General features: G+C 50.3%; 6 protein-coding genes across 6 annotated transcripts; 4 read left to right on the top strand and 2 right to left on the bottom strand.

The window, feature by feature from the left end:
* Window positions 1-83: 83 nt before the first annotated feature.
* BO87DRAFT_411136 (uncharacterized protein) lies at window positions 84-7922 on the bottom strand (the record flags this gene model as incomplete). The annotated part of the gene is made up of 9 exons (XM_025626405.1): window positions 84-1319; window positions 1386-1569; window positions 1726-2745; window positions 2787-3106; window positions 3144-3203; window positions 3575-4632; window positions 6096-6443; window positions 6508-6895; window positions 7713-7922. 9 exons carry the CDS (start codon window positions 7920-7922, stop codon window positions 450-452), a joined length of 4458 nt encoding a protein of 1485 aa, XP_025474087.1. The 3' UTR covers window positions 84-449.
* Window positions 7923-7957: 35 nt separating this feature from the next.
* On the bottom strand, window positions 7958-8437 carry BO87DRAFT_321794 (putative polyketide synthase; the record flags this gene model as incomplete). Its single annotated transcript, XM_025619949.1, has 3 exons — window positions 7958-8168; window positions 8220-8227; window positions 8249-8437. 3 exons carry the CDS (start codon window positions 8435-8437, stop codon window positions 7958-7960), a joined length of 408 nt encoding a protein of 135 aa, XP_025474086.1.
* A 2004-nt stretch (window positions 8438-10441) lies between these two features.
* Window positions 10442-11919, top strand: BO87DRAFT_420248 (Zn(II)2Cys6 transcription factor domain-containing protein; the record flags this gene model as incomplete). The annotated part of the gene is made up of 1 exon (XM_025626996.1): window positions 10442-11919. The coding sequence occupies exon 1, from the start codon at window positions 10597-10599 to the stop codon at window positions 11917-11919; it is 1323 nt and encodes a 440-aa protein (XP_025474085.1). The 5' UTR covers window positions 10442-10596.
* Window positions 11920-13255: 1336 nt separating this feature from the next.
* On the top strand, window positions 13256-13562 carry BO87DRAFT_213502 (uncharacterized protein). Its single transcript, XM_025618635.1, has one exon. It carries the CDS (start codon window positions 13319-13321, stop codon window positions 13526-13528), a length of 210 nt encoding a protein of 69 aa, XP_025474084.1. The 5' UTR covers window positions 13256-13318; the 3' UTR covers window positions 13529-13562.
* Window positions 13563-14269: 707 nt separating this feature from the next.
* BO87DRAFT_463669 (type I polyketide synthase) lies at window positions 14270-17656 on the top strand (the record flags this gene model as incomplete). The annotated part of the gene is made up of 2 exons (XM_025629248.1): window positions 14270-14890; window positions 14969-17656. 2 exons carry the CDS (start codon window positions 14270-14272, stop codon window positions 17654-17656), a joined length of 3309 nt encoding a protein of 1102 aa, XP_025474083.1.
* A 940-nt stretch (window positions 17657-18596) lies between these two features.
* On the top strand, window positions 18597-20840 carry BO87DRAFT_370670 (uncharacterized protein; the record flags this gene model as incomplete). The annotated part of the gene is made up of 1 exon (XM_025622037.1): window positions 18597-20840. The coding sequence occupies one exon, from the start codon at window positions 18597-18599 to the stop codon at window positions 20838-20840; it is 2244 nt and encodes a 747-aa protein (XP_025474082.1).
* Window positions 20841-20845: the final 5 nt, after the last annotated feature.

Raw genomic sequence — 20845 nt, 5'->3', positions numbered from 1 at the left:
CAAAGGGCAGGGACGTAATCGGCACGAGCTGATGACTCGTGCCTACTAGGCATTCCTCGTTGAAGAGCCAATCTAGAGGATAGCCGGTATCTGGTTCCGCCAATGAACCCGCGACCGTGTGTACGTTCCATACTTATGACTACATCGGATGACTGATGTTCAAAGTCTGAACTCAAGATCTATGCTACCGAGTAATGCGGATCAACCACTCCTACATGCCAACGACAGGTTTCTCAAAGTTCACCTGACGGGCGTACGCAAGACAACGTTCATCATGACGCAATAAGCGGACTATCACTACAGGGTACCTTGTACACCACCGCAGGTTGCCCTAAGCCACAGGAGTCCATGTATGAGGCCAAGCGCCGCAACTGGAGAAAACGTCACTCTCAGACTAGTAGCTACACCTCACCCCTTCTAGGACATCCATCGAATAGTTGTAACCCACCTCATGCAGCCGCAGCCACACCCACGACCTCCCGAGCCAACACTCCTATCGGCCGATTACTCAAGATATCAAACACAGCCACATCCTTCTGCAGTGCTTCCTTAAACCAACACCGCAATTCCATCGCAACCAATGAGTCCACCCCATACATATGCAACGGCTTCGCTGGGTCAATATCATCAGCGTTGATAGCAAGCACATCCGAGACCCTCTCGCAGATGGCCCGACTGACCGCGTCTGGACCGCCATCTGGCATAGTAGACGAAAGCGTATCATCGCTCGCAGCAGTCGGGAGTTTGAGCGATGAGGGGCCCTTCTCATTCGATCGTTGAGCAGCAACAACCTTGCTCCTGCCAAGCGTTGGGTTCATGCGTCGCTGCAAATGATTCCACAACGGCCGCGAGTAAAATCGCGAGCGCACAAGTCCACTTCGCTGCATCTCGTCTTGGTTCATGATGCCAACGACTATTTGGGCGTCGCTGGGATGAAGGATTTCACGCCTGGAGTCGCAGTAATATTCTAATATGGAAAGGAGATATTCTTCAGGGATGGGCTGTAACCCCAGAGAGCGCATGAAGGAGCTCACGCCCTGATGCTCGGCCGTGTATCCAACCCCTTCGACAATCCCGAGGTCAATGGAAATGGCCGTCTGTCTCATCGCGACTTTAGATCGGGCCAGTGCATCTTGGTAGGCGCAGCCAAAGGCGTAGTTGGATTGACCGCTGGCGCCGATCATACCGCACACGGACGATAAGAAAATGAAAAAGTCCAGCTGGGTTGGAAGGTGGCGATCGAGATTATACGAGCCTTGCACCTTTGAGCGTAGTGCTTCGTTCCACTGGTCGAGGGTCATATTCGCGAACATGGCAGACTGCAATAACAGACATGTTAACTTGTGATTTTTGCTTGGGGCATTTTTTCTTATGTGATAGATTACCTTGAGAACCATAGATGCCTGGATGCATCCTTTGATGGGAGGCATCCGCCGCTGTACTTCCTGGATGACTTCACTGACTGCTCTTTCATCACTGATATCGCACTTGGGTGCGAAAGTTGTTGCGCTCATGGTCGCGCATTCGTCAAGGAAGGTCTCTGCTCCAGGGCTTCCTGTACATTGCCGACTCAGGAGAACGAGATATCGGACCCCATTGGAAATCATCCATTTGGCTATGCTTCTTCCAAGACCACCCAAGCCCCCGGCAATGAGGTATGTCGATGTTGAGTCAAATAGTTGCGGCTTAGATGCGGTAAGGCTGTTCAAGTCGAAAGAAATACACGTCTTGGCTGATCGAGTTTGCTCGACAGCCTTCACACCACCGGAGTTCTCAAGCTCAGAGAAGGTGAGTACTCTGACAGGTTGTACAGGAACCACTGATTTATGCCCCATCAGACGCATGACCTCAGGCAAGATAGTTGCAATTTTCTCTGCGTCCTGAAGAAGCGTCGGAATATCCAGCCGGGCAGACATGATGCTTTGATTGAACAGTCGAGGCCGGGGAGGTATAGCTCCGGAGAAAGTACGTGCATACTTGTCGACCACCTCAATAACTCGGCCATACTCTTTCAAGCAGTCCCACGCTGTTTGATCTGATTCCTTCGCAATCAATGGGGTGAACATGACATCCGCGCCTCGACCGTGGGTTAGGCGTTTGATTCCCATCGTCAGCATAGGGCCTTGTTGTGGAAATCTGTGCGAAGCGGGAATAGAGTACATAACCGCTATAGCTTCCTCATCCTGAATATTGAAAGTCACGAAAACCTCTGCACCCAGGAACTGAGCGAGTTGAATCGCGGCTTGACTGAGTGAACTAGCCCCGTCATGGATGATTATCGAATCCCCTGCCTGTAGCCGCGCGCAATTGTGCAGCGAGTCGTATGCTATCAGAAAATCGAGTGGCAGAACAATTTCTCCCTTTTTGTATAATTCGTCGGGGATCTTATGGGCGAGACCAACCGGGCACTGAATCAGATCTTTGATTGATGCTGTGCCAGAATGCGGTACGATAGCAGCAACGGGATCGCCAACCTGAAAGGTGCCTTGCACGTCTGACCCGATCTGGGTGATGGTGCCGTTTATCTCCTGGCCCAAAGAAGGTTGGCCAGTGGTAATTTTTGGTGTAATCGTAGCTGCGCGTATCTGGATTTCAATTTCATTGTTCCCAAGGCTGCGCACATTGTTATCCATATGGGCCTTGGATTGCTGCATGCTCCAGATCTCTTTCGCTATTGTTTCTGCCGGCAAGACACGACTCAAGCACAGGCGGCCACCGATGTCAAAGATCTCCTCGCCATTTATGCTCAGTAAGGAGGTGTCGGCACAGGAATAGTGTTGCAACACTGCTGTGCTGCGCGGGAAGTAATTTCGATATCTTCCAGTCCTAGGGTCACGATATTGAGGCCCTCGTTCTCTGACATAAGGGAGCGTGCAAGGCCAAGCACAGCGTCCTGCCCCAACGAATCCGGTTTTGGGCTATTGTGTCTCCGTGTCACCCAAAGCAGCTTATTGGCCATTGCCACAGTAGTCTTTAAATCCTGGTACCCTTTCTCGTCAAGCTCGTGGAAGACGAAGTCGTCAATGGTCTGCAACAAGACCATGGTAGCTCCCTTGGCAACCTCGTGTAGTTCAGAAGCATCCATGATGCTGACAGGCAGTTTTGACTCTTGTAATAAGTCGCGTATTGAGGTAGCTAAGGACTGCTGCAAAACCGAGCTCTCTCTTCTCAGAATGAGAATGTCTGACGATGTTGACATGTCGCTGTTGGACCGAACGAGAGGGCGCGCAGCTGAGATTATCGCACTACTCAATGAATTTGCCTTGTCTGGGCCGTCTATGAGGGACCCCGCTCCGGTGAAATGGCTATCCTGGAGCAACTTATCCCACCGGTCCACAGGGACCAGTGGTCCCCACTCGCGATACGCCTCAGTTGATAGCCACCATCCCGGCAAGCAGCCGAAGATGAAAGAGGTCCTAAGTAGGTTGGAACTGGTACCTTCAACGAGTATAAGCTTCCCTCCAGGCTTCAAAAGCTGTCTGGCGTTCCCTAGAGTCAGTTCCAAATCCTTGGTGGCATGTAAAACCTAGGCTGATCAGCTCTGAACCCACCGTTATGCTAAGTGCGAACTTACATTGCTGGCAATGACGAGATCAAATGCCTCTATTTCAAAGCCTTGGTCTGCAGGTGTCTTCTCAATATCCAGGGTCTTCATTATGATTCTTTCCCCTCTGTCAAATTTCTCTCTGGCGTCCTTAAAGAAGGCGGGAGATATGTCTGTGAACACATACTGTGCAAAACGCTCCGCAGCACTGCCATTATGGCCGCCAATGATATCCAGGATATACTGTGTCATTCCACCTGTACCTGCCCCGATTTCCAGCACCCGCATGTTGGGATTGGCATGCGCCATGCAGTCAACATACTGCTGGACTCCCTTTACAACTTCAGGAGGAGGGTTCTCGAGTCTGTAGTAGTCTGCCAACGTTTCGTCGGCAAAGAGAATCTGCAGCGCATCAATCTCACCCTGGATGATGGGCAGTATTTGCCTATACAACTTGACAATAAGCCTGCCCTCGGGTCCAAATGATGATACTCTCTGCCACAGCTGTTCCTGGAGCCCACTACCTGCTGGTTGTGTAGAGATCCAATCTTTCCAACCAACGGACGCTCTTATAAGCCCGGTCTGATGTCGCATCCATGCCAGGTACTTCTGTAGATGTTTAGGGCTCTGGGAATCAATTGACACGCCACTATCGACTGCGTATAAAACTTCAGTCATGGCAAGGAAGCAGGCATATTCAGTGAGCTTGATCCTTTCTGACTCACTTTGGGATAGCTGCAATGGCTGGGCGGCAAATAACCCAGATTGAGGGCCAAGAAGATTGACATCGGGCTTCCATTCGACACGGTACATGGAGACGGTGCTTGCCTTGGTCTCGTTTACAGCTGGGGCAGCAGACTTTTCAATGGATGTGAGTGTTAAATCGCCTATGAGAAGAGTTCTCTCGGTCTCAGCCCCAACTGAGATGTAATCCACATCATAGCATCGCGCACTGCTCTGAACAGATTTTGCGGACACAGCAACCATTTGCTGTGTTATATTCGCCGATATCCACAGATGATTGACCGCTGTCGGTATGATGGTTGGGATTTCAACTTGTCCCCCACGCGTGATTCCAAGGTAGGCCACTTGAATGATGCAATCGAGTGCCGCAGGGTGGATGAAGCAGGGCGATTGGTCGTTCTCTTCAATGAGGTCGGTCCACCTTTGCAAATCAATCTTCCCGACACCTTCATTCTCCGCACCGTGCATGATGTCGTGATCCAATTGAAATATTGGACCATAGCTAAGCCCCGAGTCACGCAAGCGTGCATAGAATCTCCGGTGTTCAGTTGGCGAGAGGCTTGCACTCAGTCGTTTCACATATTCGTCCGCCACACTGCGATCGAGGTCAAAGTCGTAAAGGCTAGTATGGTGCTCAACCGTAATATAGCCTCGACAACATTGAGTCCATTGCCCGTGGTCGTGCATGTAGAGCCGGAAGTCATAGCAAGGGGCAAGGTCCATGCTCAGCTGCTCAATCCTTCGCAGGCGGAACTGGACCTCAACTCCCAGCCTTGAGTCTGGGACCACAACACTTCTGCTAAATACAACATCTCTGAACTGGTAGCCTTTCGGCTGGTGGTGGGGGACATGTACAACCTGTCGTGTAGCTTCAATAGCCATAGCAAGCATTCCAGCTGCAGGATAGACGCAAACCCCAGAAACCTGTGCCGACTGATTAAAAGGATGAAAAGCTTAAAGCAATCCACGTGAATCTAACTCACCTGGTGATCTCTGATCCATGGCTGTTCTTGGAGAATGATTCTGTTGTTCCATTGTGGTTCCACAGGGTTCCAATCCGATGCTGACTTGCAGAGGAAATCATGGTGGGGGTATTTCCTAAACCGATAGTCCTTGCTGATGCGGCTTTCCATACAGTATCACTTGGAATGATCGAATGGATATGACGGAAGATCGAAGAGTACCCGATTGCTATTCGAGTGCTGATTATTCACTGCACTCAAATCGACTGGAAGGCCAAGACTATACAGTCTTCCTGCAACCGTCAACGCGGTGGATACTGCTGATTGCTGGCGAGATAACATATGACTGTACGTCCTTTCCACGCTCCAGACCTTGGACTCCAAGGCCAAGTTCTCCTTGATTGCTGATTTGAGTGTAGAATGTGGTCCGACCTCGATAAAATGGGTATTCGCAATTCCAACCTTATTTTCGAGTAGCGATGCTAACTTCTGCATGGCTTGTGTAAATAGTACTGGGCAGACAAGATTGTCAAGCCAATAGTCTGGCTTCGAAACTTCAGATGCATCGGAGTCTGGCGCCAAAAAAATATCGCGAACACTGGAAAACATGTAGCAACTGGGTGCTAGATTCGCCCTCCCTCCGGGTTCGCTCGAGTGTGAGTTCTTGATAAGAGCCTGATATAAGCTTGCTGCAGGTTCCATATGCTTTGCATTGTGGTACGCGATGCAAATGTTCAACCTTTTGCTCATGATTCCTTCTGTTTCCAACATGAGTGCCAGTCTTTCGATTTGATTCGTATCTCCGGATAAGGTCAAGTTCTGGGGGCTGTTGTAGCACGCGATACCAATGTTGCGCGTTTCGGGGTTCTGACTATTTGCAAGGTCTGCAAGCAGCTCTGAGCATTTATCTGATGAGAGCCGTGTCGCCAGCATGCCGCCATCTGGGAAACCTCTTCGCGATGTTGCCGAGACAGCTAAGCCTCGGAAGAAGGCCAGCTCAAGAGCGTGGCTTTTAGTGATGATTCCGGCACAGTATGCAGCGGCAACCTCTCCGGACGAATGACCAACCACAGCAAATGGATGGACGTTCCAGTCCGATAGAAGTTCGACGAGGGCAACCTGTAGAGCTGTGCAAATCGGCTGGCAGAACTCTGGTTGATTCAGTTCGGTGCCCTTATAACTGTACAGTGTTTCTGGATATAGTGAATATTAGAATTGTTCTGTCAATTGACTAGAATGATGCATTGCTTTACCCACCAAGAACTGAAAATTGGCATCCAACATTGTGGAGGAGTGTGTCTGACTCCTCTAGACTGCGCCTGAAGACGTCGTAGTCGAGGAGTTCCTTCCCCATGCCCACCCAATGAGCTCCTTGTCCGGTAAATACAAAGCATACCTGAAGCTTTGACTTGACCTGCACGGCCGGGGAAACGCTTAGGTTGCCGAGGCCCTGGCTGGGATTGCTGACACAGAAAGTTCTCCAGGGAAATTGGGTGCGACGCCGCGATAAGGTGAATGCAAGGGCCTCTAGGTACGCTGGCGATCTGCTTTCAGTGTGTTCTGAAAGAAAATCCTTAAAACCCTGAGCAACCCGTAAGGCAGTCTTCTCATCGGCTGCTGACCAGACCAGTAGCTTTGTAGCTTCCTGGGAAAGGAAAGCATTGCCATTTATGTGCAGATGCCCCGGTCCTTTATTCCGGGCAACAGACTGAGCACCATCAATAACTGCATGGGCATTGGTCCCACCAAATCCAAAAGAGTTAACCGAAACACGCCTAAGCTCATTTTCGGGCCACGGAATTGAGGTTGTAGGGAAATGCAACCCCCATTCTTCCTTGATTGCCGGGTTCCGTCTCCCATGCCAGATATTAGGGGGAATGACGCCACGATCTAGCACCAAGATAGCTTTGATCACCGCTGCTAGTCCGCTCGCACCCTCAAGGTGGCCAACATTGGATTTCAGGGCACCTACGTAGATGGGTCGTCCGTCATGTTGCCCTGAACGAAACACCGTCGCAATGGCTTCTGCCTCAATGAGGTCCCCCACTTGAGTGCCGGTCCCGTGCGCCTCAAAATAACGAGTTTTATCGAGCGCGAGGCCAAAGCGAGCATAGGTACCTCGGATTAAATCTATCTGAGCGCTGGGACTTGGTTGTGAGATTCCGGGAGTCCGACCATCCGAGTTCACTCCGGTTCCTCGAATAAGGGCCCGAATGGGATCTTGGTTGCTTAGAGCGGCAGAGAGCGGTTTGATTACAAGACATGCAATGCCTTCCCCACGAGCGTAACCATTTGCTCGTTCATCGAATGCGTAGCATATACCATCCGGTGAGAGGAAGTTGAGGTTGGATAATCCGGCCGTGTTCTCTGGGGTAAAAAGGAGATTGCTGCCGCAGACAAGACCCTAGGGAGAAAGCCGATTAGACAGATGCTCGGATATGATTACCCATCATGAAACCTACCATGCTTGTTTCTCCGGTACGGAGGCTCTCACACGCCAGATGTAGGGCAACCAGACTGCTGGAACAAGCTGTGTTGATTGCGACACTGGGGCCCTTGAGGTTGTAAAACCAGCTGATCCGATTGGCAAGGATAGCACTAGCCTTTCCTGTAGCATGGTAGGTGCTCGGCATGTCCAAATCTTTGTGCAGCATCGTTTCGAAATCGTTCATGAAGCTGCCTACGAATGCTGATGTATTCGATCCATCTACTTCTTCAATGCTAAGGCCTGCTGTTGTTTGTCGTTAGCAGCCTGCCTATGCTGAGGAGCATACGAATGCGTACCATTCTCCAGTGCATGATATGCCACTTTGAGGAGCCATCGCTGCTGTGGATCCATGCATTCTGCTTCATGGGGAGATATGGAGAAAAAGGGAGCATCGAAGCGGTCCAAGGATTCGGCAATGTAATGCCCATGTCTAGGTTTTTATCTGTATCTATAATTATCTCCTGCTCAACTTTCATACCACAAGTTTATCTTTCAACATACTGTGCCCACTCTTTGTCTGTCACCAGTAGCCGTTGCCTTATAGAAAGCCTCCGCATTGAACCGATCGGCAGGAGTTTCTGTACGTGCCGAACGGCCTTGGATGAGAAGGTCCCAAAAGCCTGCTGAAGTCGATGCTTGTTGAGGGAGCTTAAGGCCAAACCCGATGACGGCAATTGGCTCGAAATCGGAGCTCTGCATTGGGTGTCCTTTCGAATTTCCCACCTCAATGCCTGATGAGTATTGTCATGGAAGAACAAGCGCGTTGAAAACAGTTCACAGAGGAATTCGATCAGATAAGCTCAAGTGCTATCGGATGGTCCCTTTGACAGGACAGGAATGTTTGGGGAGTAGGCCGGGTGCGAATGCCCACCCTTCTTGACCGGCAATCGATGCCCAGCCGGCGAGTTTGAGGCGCCTACAGTAAAACCCCCGGATCTGGAAATATCATAGTAGATGCCGGCATCCACATCCTGAGCACCTTTGCTTTCAGCGCATAATTTGCTTTCCGGTTTCTACACCTATAAGGTGTTGACAACAATGCATTTATTAGGGGTAGTCTATGTCCTGATGCCGTAACGCCTTGCTACTTAAGCGTTACAAGCCCTTGACCGACAGGGCTGGTAAGGCATAAGAAGGCCAGGCAGACAAGAGGAAGATCGGTGAGGGATATGTCTTGTATGCCTGAAGATCTAATAAAGAGTGGATTAGTCGGGTCTCGGATAATGGGATCGAGGCTCGAGGGTATCGCTGATACTCCCCAAGGGACTGCTCCATATTGGTAAACCTCACACTAGAAGAATGACACAGTCCCCTCACAGCTATCTCTACGCTGTGTTTGCTGTCTCCATTCCGTTCCCATGCTAACAGCACTGCAGCCACGACGTACGGGTTTCGAGAGCCTGAGGCACCATGCCCAAGCAACCCGACTGCTGCTGCAAGGGAGCAGCCAGCCGATTTCGGGAATTCTCATTTCACACGGATTTCGAATGCCTCTTCAAAATACACAGAACTGTGTTCTAGGCAGCATCCAGAAGAAATCTTCTTCTGAGATGCCAAAGGGTCATTGTGAATTTCTGATCGGATCAAAACACATAAAGTTGGTTCTAGAAGTAGGAAGTCCAGGAAGAAGACGACAAAGAGCTTGTAAAGCCGCAGAAGTCAGGTGATGTGGGCCAATCAGCACATGCAGAAATGTTTTTCTTTACTATTGAGCAACTGCAACGCATACGGCACCGATTGAACTACTTACTTTTGCGGTTACCAAGCAGACAATCTGTTGTGTCACTATGACAAACAACGCCTTGCCTTACCCCATTTAGTACCCCCATTGGGAAGGCCGCGAAGTACTGACTTGTCACTTCCATCGTCCTTCTTCCTTCTTCCTTCCTTCCCCTCTCTCACCAAGAGTCAGATAACAAAGATGGCTATAGCGTTGGGTGACGACAGGATTACACATCGGATAATGCAAGAATATTTTCTGGGATGGTTGACCACTTTTGGAGTTACTTGTCTACGACATACCATCCTTCATTCCGTGGCTCAGCTGGGCAGCAAGGGAAGTAGGACACCGCAGATACTAAGACCCAAACAAGCTCAGCTTGACCTGTCGAAGTCGAGGTACCTGCAGTCCAGCGTGCATAACACACTGATTAAAGTAGGTCTCTAACATAGGGAACGGAGCTATCTATTTAGTAGATTGGCGCTTACAATCATTCGGAGACTCGAAAAATAGGCGCGAAATCTGATGGTGACTGCTTCTCACCCCCTCTATTCCCCTATCTTTAGGGTTCTTATTTGGCTGACGGGCTTACTGTAGGTACTTATTAGCTTTGACCTCAGCCACTTTCGAAGCTTTGGCAGTCATTTACTTGTATGGATCTACCAGGTCTATACTTTTCTTGTGCCAGCTCGTGTAATAGGTTAGTGAGCCCATGCTCTTAGCCAGGTTTACATCCACAAGCAAATGCGCGTTGTGCTATGAGTGGTCTCTTCTGTTGTACTCGTTTTTGCGCCGTCTTTTCTAGGGAAGTTTGCTAAGCGACTGAACAACCACGAAGCTACAGATAATACAGTTCCTGCACAGCTTGCCATCTTTATAGACCGATTCTTGTTCCCTGACCTGAAAAGAAAAGCATCCCAAAACTTCCGCACCCATTTTATTTTCAAACTATAGAGATCTGCCCGCCCCCACCCACCACCACGACCACGACGCATACACAATCCATTTTGTGGACCCGTATATCTCACACTGCGCTTAACATATTAATTCCCCTCCCTGATATGACATGAGCCCAATTTAATTGCCCAGTTCGCCCGACCACCCGACATAATTTGCGATTTACTCCACTTTTCCCAGCATGAGTGCTGTGAAACGGGCTGCATGCGACCGGTGCCATGGCCAGAAAATGCGGTGCATTCGGGAACCCACCAAATCATCATGTCACCGGTGCGTGGCAGCTGGCGCGCTATGTGTGTTCAGCATGGCCCGAAAAGCAGGAAGACCACCAACACGACACCAGGGCATGAAAGATACGTCGGGCGGCTGGAGACTCGCGAGCAGTAATCGGAGCGAACAACAGAACCAGCAACAACAAAGAAGGCGACGGCAACAGCAACAGAAAAAGCACCAACATCAACATCTCCGGCCGTATTCAGACTCCCTTGGCGGCTCTAGAGATCTCCAGGAGAATGATGGCAACTTGGAAGGCACAGATGACGCCCAGCCAAGCTTCGAGGCCATGCTTCTCGATGTGGTTACAGACGATTCAGAGACGCTGATACCGCTTTTCAGTAATTCATTGCCCACGATACCCGGGCTTGGAATTTGGGATGACGGGGATACATCCAGGACGTATGTTGAAGGCGCCTCCCATCCGCTGCCAACGGACAGCAATCGCCAACAAGTAGATTTCATGACGGATCAACCAGTCATTAGAGACAGCCCTTTATTGGTTACGGAATGCAGCCAGCCAGGCACAGGCACCAAACCCATAGAATGCGAGCTCATTGTTCCTCCCATTGCAGGGAGTCTCATCCAGCAGCTCTGCGCACTCAGCGTAAAGCTTGCGAGCCAAATCAAATCGCTCTCCATAGACTCGGACACGGCAAATAACCCCATGCCACGGCTGGAACAGCTAGCAGCCAATGTGATTGAGAGCTCCGTTGAATTACATCGCGTTCTGAGTGAAGCCAGATCGATGCTAGAGGCGCTTGATGGTCTGGACCCCATATTGTCAGACACAGCCATGATCTTGCAGGTCCTGTCAGCGTACATTCATTTGACGCAGCTTCATTACGCCCTTTACCAAGAAATGAATTTCGCCCTGATGAAGCTTAGCGACTGCTCATCTCATGAATCCTCACCTTCTGATATTTTCGTTCTTTTCCCAATGCTGCACATTGGCGGCGTTTCACTGTCGTCTTATTACCGCTTCCAGCTCAAGTTCGTCCTGCAGATCTGTGTTCATCATCTTGGAGAGACCGAGGCTCTTCTTGGCCTTCCAGCCGACCTTTGTGTGAGCGGGCGGATGCTCCAGGGGGAGGGAATCTTACACCAGAGCACGGGTGAAATGTCCTTCCTCGTGCGGACCATAATGTGTCAAGCGGAAAAGACCGTCAAGGGCATTCGCAGCGTGCTGGCAGAACTATCAGAGCGAACAAAGGGAGCAATTGAAGTATAGATGGTGCCCAATAATAAAGCACAATACTACACGCACGTCTTGAGTGATGGATGTTCTTTGAGGTGAATGATATCCATGGGAATGTAGCCTATCCTTGAATATGTTGCGCGGTGGCGGCCTTTCCCTCACTAGCTCACTCCACTGACCACCTTTCCTTGTTACCTGATCACGGCAGTGCAGCCACCAATCCAAATCGACAAGGCTAATGTTGCGCCATACTTCTACTACGAGCCGATTTCTTCGGCTTGAATGAAATCTACCGGTCGCCACGGCGGATGGGCCTCTCAGACAGACTTAACACGCTGAACAAAGCCTGCTCATGACCACAGTGCTCACGCGAATGAATGTAGGACAGAGCTACCGGTCTAGCAACTTCAAGCCTCTTATTGTGGTTTCAATTGTCTACTATCTCAACGAAAAGAATCTCGGACTACTGGCCTTTCAAACATACCGAAGTCAATGGGGATGTACAGGCTGAGACAGGAGGAGAAAACAAGTGTACGAAAAACGGAGACCCTTGTCGAGTGCCTGATTTTCTATTTCCCTTTTTTGTTTACTTTTGTCATACCTCAGAAGATGACGGAGTAATCAGCTGCAATAGAAAGACAAGATACCCCGGGTCCTCCTGTATTATCCGGGGAATTTGCCCGGCGGGTATCACAGACAGGCATCATTCCTCCGGTAGGGAGACCCGGTGGGTTTTGGAGCTATGTGAAAAATACCAAAATTCCCCCGGTATTGCAAGAAAAAATAAACCTCAAAGCAGAATACACTCATAACCTGTGATATGTTAGTACTGGAGCATGATTGAATCCGTGCTGGCACTAATCGCGTCCTGTCTGCCAACCGTGTGACTCCATACCGCCCTGACAAAGACCATCTATATCGTCTTCGAGTGGAAAGGACCGATATTGCCCTTATCAGCTGACCAGAGAGTCACTCCAGCAGAGAACAGTGGCCGGAAAAAGACGGATGTCAAGTTCCCTGGCCTCCACTTTGGTGTAGTAGAAGAGCCAGTCCTTGCAATACCGACCGCTTATTGAGACGAGGCCAGTCCAGGAACAGGGCTTGGATGAGAAGGCTGGAAGGATGAGCTAAACTTACAGCCACTCGCTTATCTTTGGGAAGCTCTAGTCTACCCTGCCCCATTCAATTGATTGGCCGGTTGCAATATCTACGGAGTAAGCAAGAACAGGCTAGACACGGGCTAATAGTATACTAAGTTATACAAAGCCTTTAGTTGTGTGGCATCCAGGCACGATGTAACGTTGTATGCTTATAGATGAACCATATCAGGGAGAAAAGTGAGGCTGAAGTCATATTTGATATACAGAACCTAGCAGGTACTGCTGTTCAATCACTGTCAGAACTACAATCTATCCCTTCTTTCCCGCGTACGATGCCTAGCTCCGACTCACCCCACACGCCCTCCTCTTCCTCGCCAGCCAGCTTTCATCTGGCAGACGGGCTAGGCTATGCTCTCCAACAGAATCACCGGTCGGTCATCCGCTTGAATTTGCAGCATTTCCTATGGCGCCAAGTCTTCGGCTATAGCATCCACCCTCGATCCCCACCACGCCAACGGTGCTTAGGAAGGTGGCCGATGTAGCTTGTGGCACGGCCCTCTGGCTGATTGATGTGGCCCAAGAGTTCCCACATTACCTCAATCTCCAGCTGGACGGGCTAGATATTGATTTCTAGTACCTTGTAGTAGTATATGTCTGCACCGGATAACATTCTGCAGCATAGGCTATTACTATAGCCATTTATAGTTAGTAGAGGATGCATTCACTGTAGACAGAAAAATCACCTGACCTCTTCACCTTCCTGATCTCCTCCATCCAATCTACAGCAAATTTACTCATCTCGTACGAAGATTCATTTGCGAAGACATGTCTACAGCGTTTCTCTGTTGCTTGTCATGCGCAGAGTCGAGGACCAGGAAATCGAGCCAGAGGGTCCAGTCACAGTCGGTATGCCAATATTCCCATCATCGCTGCGGCCACCGCCACAACCAGCGGAGACCAGCCTGAAGAGGTGAAGATGAGATACATGTTTAAGAGTAAGGAAAGGTAGCTCTGTATCAATGGATGCATTTATTCTCACTCGTCCCTTGTCTCTTTCTTCGAGATTCCTCCAAATTTTCCGGTGCCGGTCGGTCAAATAGCAATAAGATAATGCGCCGGCGGTCACAACCCCCTTCCTTCGAACCAGAAACCATCCGGGAGGCATCGGCTACCAACCATTGCACCCCGTCAACATAGAAACAAACAAGTGTCTTCAGAAAGAAACATGAAACATTCTGGGTGACACGATTTGCAGCCATGTCATCAATTACCACCAAGTCACTATGACCGCTGCGATAGACCCGATTCAGGCCTCGGCTGCCTTTTTCAACCCCCAGAGTCGAGCACCAGACCCTGCCGATCTCAGCGCCCTATACATATTTCTGAGCAAACATCCCCACGGGAGAACCTTGCTTCATCATGTGGCCTCCCTGACTGACGTGTTGCATCTATTCGCTGTCCATCGAGAGGATGTGCGAAATCTGCCCAATGCTGAAAACTATGTACGCCTGCTGAAGGACTGGGCCAATGGGGGCCCCTCTGCCCCGGTCTCCGAAGCTCGCACGGGAATCATCGCCCTACCCTTGCTCCTGATTCTTCAGTTGGGGGAGTACCTTCGCTACCTGGACTTCCATGGTATCTCTCACGCCGACTTTATTGCCCAGATACAGAAAGGAGGAGGTATTCATGGCTGTTGTGCAGGAGAGCCGCCTGCTCTTTCCATAGCCTGCGCGAAGGATGAAGGGCAGATCATGGACAATGCTGCGGTATTTCTGCGAATAATGGTGGGAATGGGAGCGTACATCGAGGCTTTGGATGATTGGACCACGGGCGAGTCCAACATCTTGGCCGTCCGCCTCAAGTATGAAGGCCAAGAGGAAGAGTTCACGAAAATGTTTCCGCGTGTAAGCCCCAAGATGCTCGCAAGCCTAGAACAAAAAGCCCGTTAGCTATCAGATACTGATCAATGTCGTTGGAACCAGACATATGTTTCGACAATTACAGAGCCTCGCACGCTTAGTTTTATAGGAAATGCGAAATCTATAGCGGCCATGTATGAGTATTGTCGGGAAAACGGTCTACCAGCAGACAAGATGGATGTGACTGGAAAGGCTCATAATCCAGAGAATGAGCACGTAGTTCCAGAGTTCATGGACATTATCAACAAAAATTCATCTATTTTTCAGCTGCCCCAGCAAAGTCGACTACAGGTCACCGTGCGATCGAACATAACCGGAAAGGCATTGACTGATGCCGAAATCATGGAGGATATGATAACTATGATGTTAGCATCCTGCTGCGACTGGTATGGCTTGGTCACCCAAGTGGCTCTCGATCTCAAAGCCTCAGAACGTCCAGCTCACCGGCTGGTCATTTTCGGACTCAATGATAGTGTGCCCTTGTCGCCATTCAATAGGCAATGCCTCAAGGCTTTCAAGTTCAAAGCAAATCAACTGCTTGTATCTAACTCTCAAGCAACCCCCTCCAGTATACTGGAGTTCGCTGACAGTGCTATTGCGGTTGTGGGGCTTTCGTGTCGGTTCCCGGGCGCAAACAATCTTGAAAAACTCTGGGACTTGATTGCCAGAGGCCATGATACTCACGAAGAAGTGACAGTCGAGAGAATCAACCTCGGCAGGAGCTACAGGGCCTTACAGGATGAAGATATGGCGAAAAGAAAGTTCTTTGGCAACTTCGTCGATGATATCAAACGTTTTGACAATTCTTTCTTTGGCATCAACGCCAGAGAAGCCGCCAGCCTGGACCCCCAGCAAAAAATGCTTTTGGAGCTGTCTTATGAGGCTTTAGAATCGAGTGGGTACTTGACCTCTCATCAGCGGAGCGCGGAAGACCCAGTTGCTTGCTTCATCGGAGGCAGTCTGAACGAATATCTGGAAAATACCGCCTGTCATGCCCCGTCAGCATATACAGCTACGGGTACCATCCGCGCCTTCATGTGTGGCCGACTCAGCTATTACTATGGCTGGTCTGGCCCCGCCGAGGTCCTGGATACTGCATGCTCCTCGTCCTTGGTGGCCATCCATCGAGCGTGTCGCGCTATTCAGGCAGGAGAATGTACCATGGCAATAGCCGGTGGAGTAAGCGCACTCACCACGGCAGGCAATCTCTTTGACTTGGGAAAAGCGGGATTCCTTAGTCAAACAGGCCAATGTAAGCCTTTTGATGCCGCAGCCGATGGATACTGTCGTTCTGAGGGCGCTGGATTGGTCGTTTTGAAGAAATTGTCTGATGCAGTCAGTGCTGAGGATCATATCTTTGGCGTTATCCCTAGCATTGCCACCAACCAAGGAGGAACTTCGACCACCCTCACGGTACCATCACCAACAGCCCTGAAGGCCCTCTATAGAAGCCTTTTTGAGAAATCGGGTCTCCAGCCCTCTCAAGTCTCATACGTGGAAGCTCATGGAACGGGAACTCAGGCAGGAGATCCCATCGAAATGGAGAGCATTCGGGCAGTACTGGGAGACTCCTCACGAGCAACACCGTTGTCTATCGGCTCTATAAAGGGTAACATTGGGCACTGCGAGCCTGCTGCTGGTGTTGCTGGGCTTCTCAAAGTGTTGGCCATGATGAAATTCGGCGGCATCCCCCCTCAGGCGAATCACAGTCGGCTGAACCCAGCAATTTCAGCACTGGAGCCGGATGGAATGGAGATCGCCCGAAAGCTCCAGGATTGGAATGTTCCTCAGCGCGCTGCTTTGGTGAATAGTTACGGTGCTGGAGGATCGAACTGCGCGCTGTTGTGCTGTGAGCCAGTACCCCGGGATGATGCACTAAGACGCAGCTATGTATTATCGTCACCGGCAAGGAACCGGAGGGTCGCATTTCCGATTATCTTGAGCGCAGCCTCGAAAACAAGCCTCACCGAGCATTCTCGGGACCTGGCAACACATCTGTCAAGACACGCTTCCAAGGTGGACGTGGCCAGTGTTGCATTTACTTTGAATGAGCGGAGGAAACGCCACCGTTTCTGCTTCAGTGCTACCGCGACCGATGTGTCTGGATTGGTTCGCACCTTGAACCAGGTTGAAGCACCAAGCTTTGAATACACACGACAGCACAATGCGGTGGTTATGGTCTTGAGCGGGCAATATGATAACAAGGTGGCGTTGGATCGAAACTTCTACGAAGCATACCCCGCCTTCAAGAGCAACATTGACGCCTGCGATGCATCACTAATTCAGCAGGGGTTTCCGGGTATTGCCACAGCGATTTTCCAGAAAACACCCGTTGACAGTGCACTGAGCCTGCAATGCAGTATCTTTGCGGTACAATACGCCTGCGCTCGCTGCTGGATTGATGGCGGGCTCAAGCCTGATGCCATTATTGGCCACAGACTTGGCGAGATAGTCGCACTGGGGGTGTCTGGAGCTCTTTCCCTCACTGACTGTCTGAAGTTGATTGCATATCGAGCCCGACTCATTGATACAAAATGGGGAACTGAGCGGGGAGCAATGCTCGCCATACATAGTAGCCCGAGTGACATCCAGAACCTCATTACTCACTTGTCTGGTATCGAAAAGACTGCTAAATTGGAGGTCGCTTGCTATAACTCGCCCACTTCGGTAGTTACAGCAGGAACTTCAGCCACCGTGGACTTGGCTGAGCGTGTTCTATCTATCCACCCACAAAGAGATTTCTGGGCTTAAATACCAACGTCTATCAACAACTCATGCGTTTCATTCGCATCTTGTTGAGCCCATCATGCCGGATTTGGATGATCTTTGTCGCAGCATGACATGGAGCAAACCCAGCATTCGAGTGGAGGCCTGTACTCGGGAGGAACTCAAATCTATTCAGGACTGGAATGCTGCTCGACATGCGAGAGATCCAGTGTACTTTGTTAATGCCATACAGCGCCTTGAACACCAGCTCGGCCTTTGCAATTGGTTTGAGGTTGGCATAAATAGTCCAATTATACCGATGACCAAGAGAGCTATGCTAGATGTCAAAGCACACACATTCCATCCAGTCAGTATCCGGCCAAGTGAAGGGCCGGAGACCGGCATTGCCACGGTTATTTCTGACCTATGGCATTCAGGGCTTTCTGTGTCCCATTGGTCCTTCATCCGAGATTTTCCTACAGGGCTTAAAGAAACATGGTTGCCTCCTTATCATTTCGAGAGGAACCAGTACTGGACTGAGAACATCGACCGAGCTATGGAGTTGCACGAAAAGCTCTTGGCAGCTTCGACTGTCTTAGATTCCGCAGCTTCTGTGGCTGCACCTCCCATGAGACTGATCGCTCGAAAAGAAGCAGGCCCCTGCGACTCCCATATGAGCTTTCATATTAATACGACGTGTGGAAGATTTCAGGAGGTGGTCAAGGGACATGCTTTCTTGAAACAACCACTTTGTCCTGCACCCTTATACTTAGAGAGTGTTACCAATGCCATTCAGCTTCTACTCGGGGATATGGCTACACAGCACCTAAGTTTTGATGATTTGCACTTCCAGGTGCCTCTGGGGCTAGACCGATCGCGTGAAGTGGAGCTGCAGCTCCAAGAGCTTGTTCCCACGCAATCCTGGAAGTTCACTGTGTATTCCACAACTCCAGAGTCCAGACAACCCTCGGTCCATTGCGTAGGCATGGCTACCGTAACAGCACAAGCCAACCTGACTACATATGGGCGACTGGTGGATGGCGCGTTCACTCGAGTCCAAGACTGCCAGACGGCCGAGCGCTTCATGGCAAGGAGGGCGTATGGGTTGTTCTCAAAAGTGATGCACTACGCTCCCTTCCTCCAAGGTATCCATTCCGTGGTAGTGGATGGAAACGAAGCGGTAGCAACCGTCAAACTTCCCGAAGGCCAGCCTGGTCGGATAGAGAGCCCTACTTGGATGAGATGTGATGCGGTGCTCCTTGATTCCCTTATTTCGGTGACAGGGTTGCTGCTAAATACCAGCGAAGACGCTGCTGATGACCAAGTCCTGATTGCGGTGGGTATTGAACGTGTGATTCTGACAACTACCTGTCTAGCAAATTTCGAGGGGGAGTGGTTCGTCTACACAAGTATTAAGTCGGCTGGTAATAATCAGTTCATTGGGGATGTCTTCGTACGCTCCCCCGAAAGACAGGTGGTAGCGATGATGTCAGGAGTTCGGTTTAATCAGCTGGACAAGGTGAAGTTGGGCAAATTCCTTGGAGCTGCTAACGCCAGCGTTTCTTGGCCACAGCAGCCAGTATCGCGCCCTGATTGCATGCCGGCTCAAAAAGCCCCTGATACTGCCGCTATGTCTACCGTTGAACTGCCAATAATTAGTGACACGGAATCAAGTCCTATGACGGCTACAACAGCCGTGACAACCCCACCAGAAGAAAAGTACAGGAACCCCGAAATTGTGATTAAGGAGCTCATATCGAATTACACTGGTTTGGATCCGGCCGACATCCCTGCGGATGCTGTTCTCATAGACCTTGGTATCGATTCTCTATCTTTGATGGAATTTTCGGATGAGCTCAACGCAGCATTTGAGTCGAGCATCAGTACCGTAGGCCTGGGACAAACGTCTGTGGAGAACCTCACTGAAATGGTGAGGCAAAAGTCGCCTTGGGACTCTCGACTCACAAATGGTAGCGATAATATTATACCTCACAATGAGCCGGTATCGCCTATTGATTCTGGTATTCCATCGGCTCTCTTACAAACCAAGCTCAACGGGGTAGTTGGACATGAAGGTGACAAGACCGCAGCCACAAGGGACCCAGTAGAGGCGCTGCTCGAAGTCGACAGCCAATTCCAAGATGCGGCAAATAGGAATGGGTATATCGCCTACGGGTCCAATGTTTTACCGTTACAAAATCGTTTGGTGCAGGCCTATATCTTGGAAGCCTTCGAGGCTATGGGGGTTCCCGTTCTGTCTTTGCCCTCAGGGACGGTTATTCACCCGATCAAGCATATACCCAAGCACAGCAAGCTCGTTGCTCGACTTTGGGAAACTCTTCAGACTCATGGGGTTGTTTTCATACAGGCGAGCATAGTAGTTCGAGGTCGTGGAACCCCAGAATTTGGTTCTGCTGCGGAGGCGTATGAGACCTTTGTTTCCCGCTTTCCAGCCTATTTGCCGGAAGCAAAGTTGATGAAACTGACAGGAGAAAACCTGGCACCCATTCTCAAGGGTGAACAAGATCCTCAATCGCTGATGTTTGGAAGTTCAGCCTCATTCAATATTATGGAAGAGTATTATGCCAACTCACCAATGGTATCCACATCTACGGATCAGCTCGTAACTCTAGTCATGATTTTGCTTCGCGGACACGAGATGCATCATAAGAGCGATAAGCGGGTCCCACGCATTCTGGAAGTTGGTGCAGGCACCGGGGGCACAACTCTGCGGCTGGCGCAGGCTATCGAGGCGGCGAGAATCCCGTGCCAATACACTTTTACCGATGTATTTGCACCGATTGTCTCCAAAGCGAAGGACAGATTCGTTGATTTCTCCTGGATCGACTACGACACAATTGATCTAGAAGAGGAAACGAGAGCCGAGCATCGCAATCGCTACGACATAGTCATCGGAACGAACTGTGTGCACGCTACCTCCAGCAGGGTTGAAACTTGCCGCAGGCTCAGGGACTGCCTGACTGATGACGGGGTTGTGATTCTTTCTGAGAGAACTCAACCGCTGGCGTGGTTTGACATTACTTTCGGCTTGCTTGATGAATGGTGGGTGGCCGAAAACGGGACCGAGTATCCTCTTCAGCCAGCGTCCAAGTGGATGGAGGTTCTTCAGGAAGCGGGGTTTTCTCGCACGAGCTTCACCCGAGGAGTAGGGAGCGAGGCATCTCTGCAGCAATTACTTGTTGGAAGCAAAAGTGCGAGGATAGGATAGTTGAG

Source organism: Aspergillus neoniger (assembly GCF_003184625.1).
Source record: "Aspergillus neoniger CBS 115656 unplaced genomic scaffold BO87scaffold_63, whole genome shotgun sequence".
In the NCBI taxonomy this organism is placed as follows: Eukaryota; Fungi; Ascomycota; class Eurotiomycetes; order Eurotiales; family Aspergillaceae; genus Aspergillus; species Aspergillus neoniger.
The sequence above is the reverse complement of the archived record's forward strand: the minus strand, read 5'-3'. Positions and strand labels throughout refer to the sequence as shown.

Coding starts and splice junctions, on each gene's coding strand:
- BO87DRAFT_213502 (XM_025618635.1), top strand. CDS start 13,319: ATGCCTAGCTCCGACTCACCCCACACGCCCTCCTCTTCCTCGCCAGCC.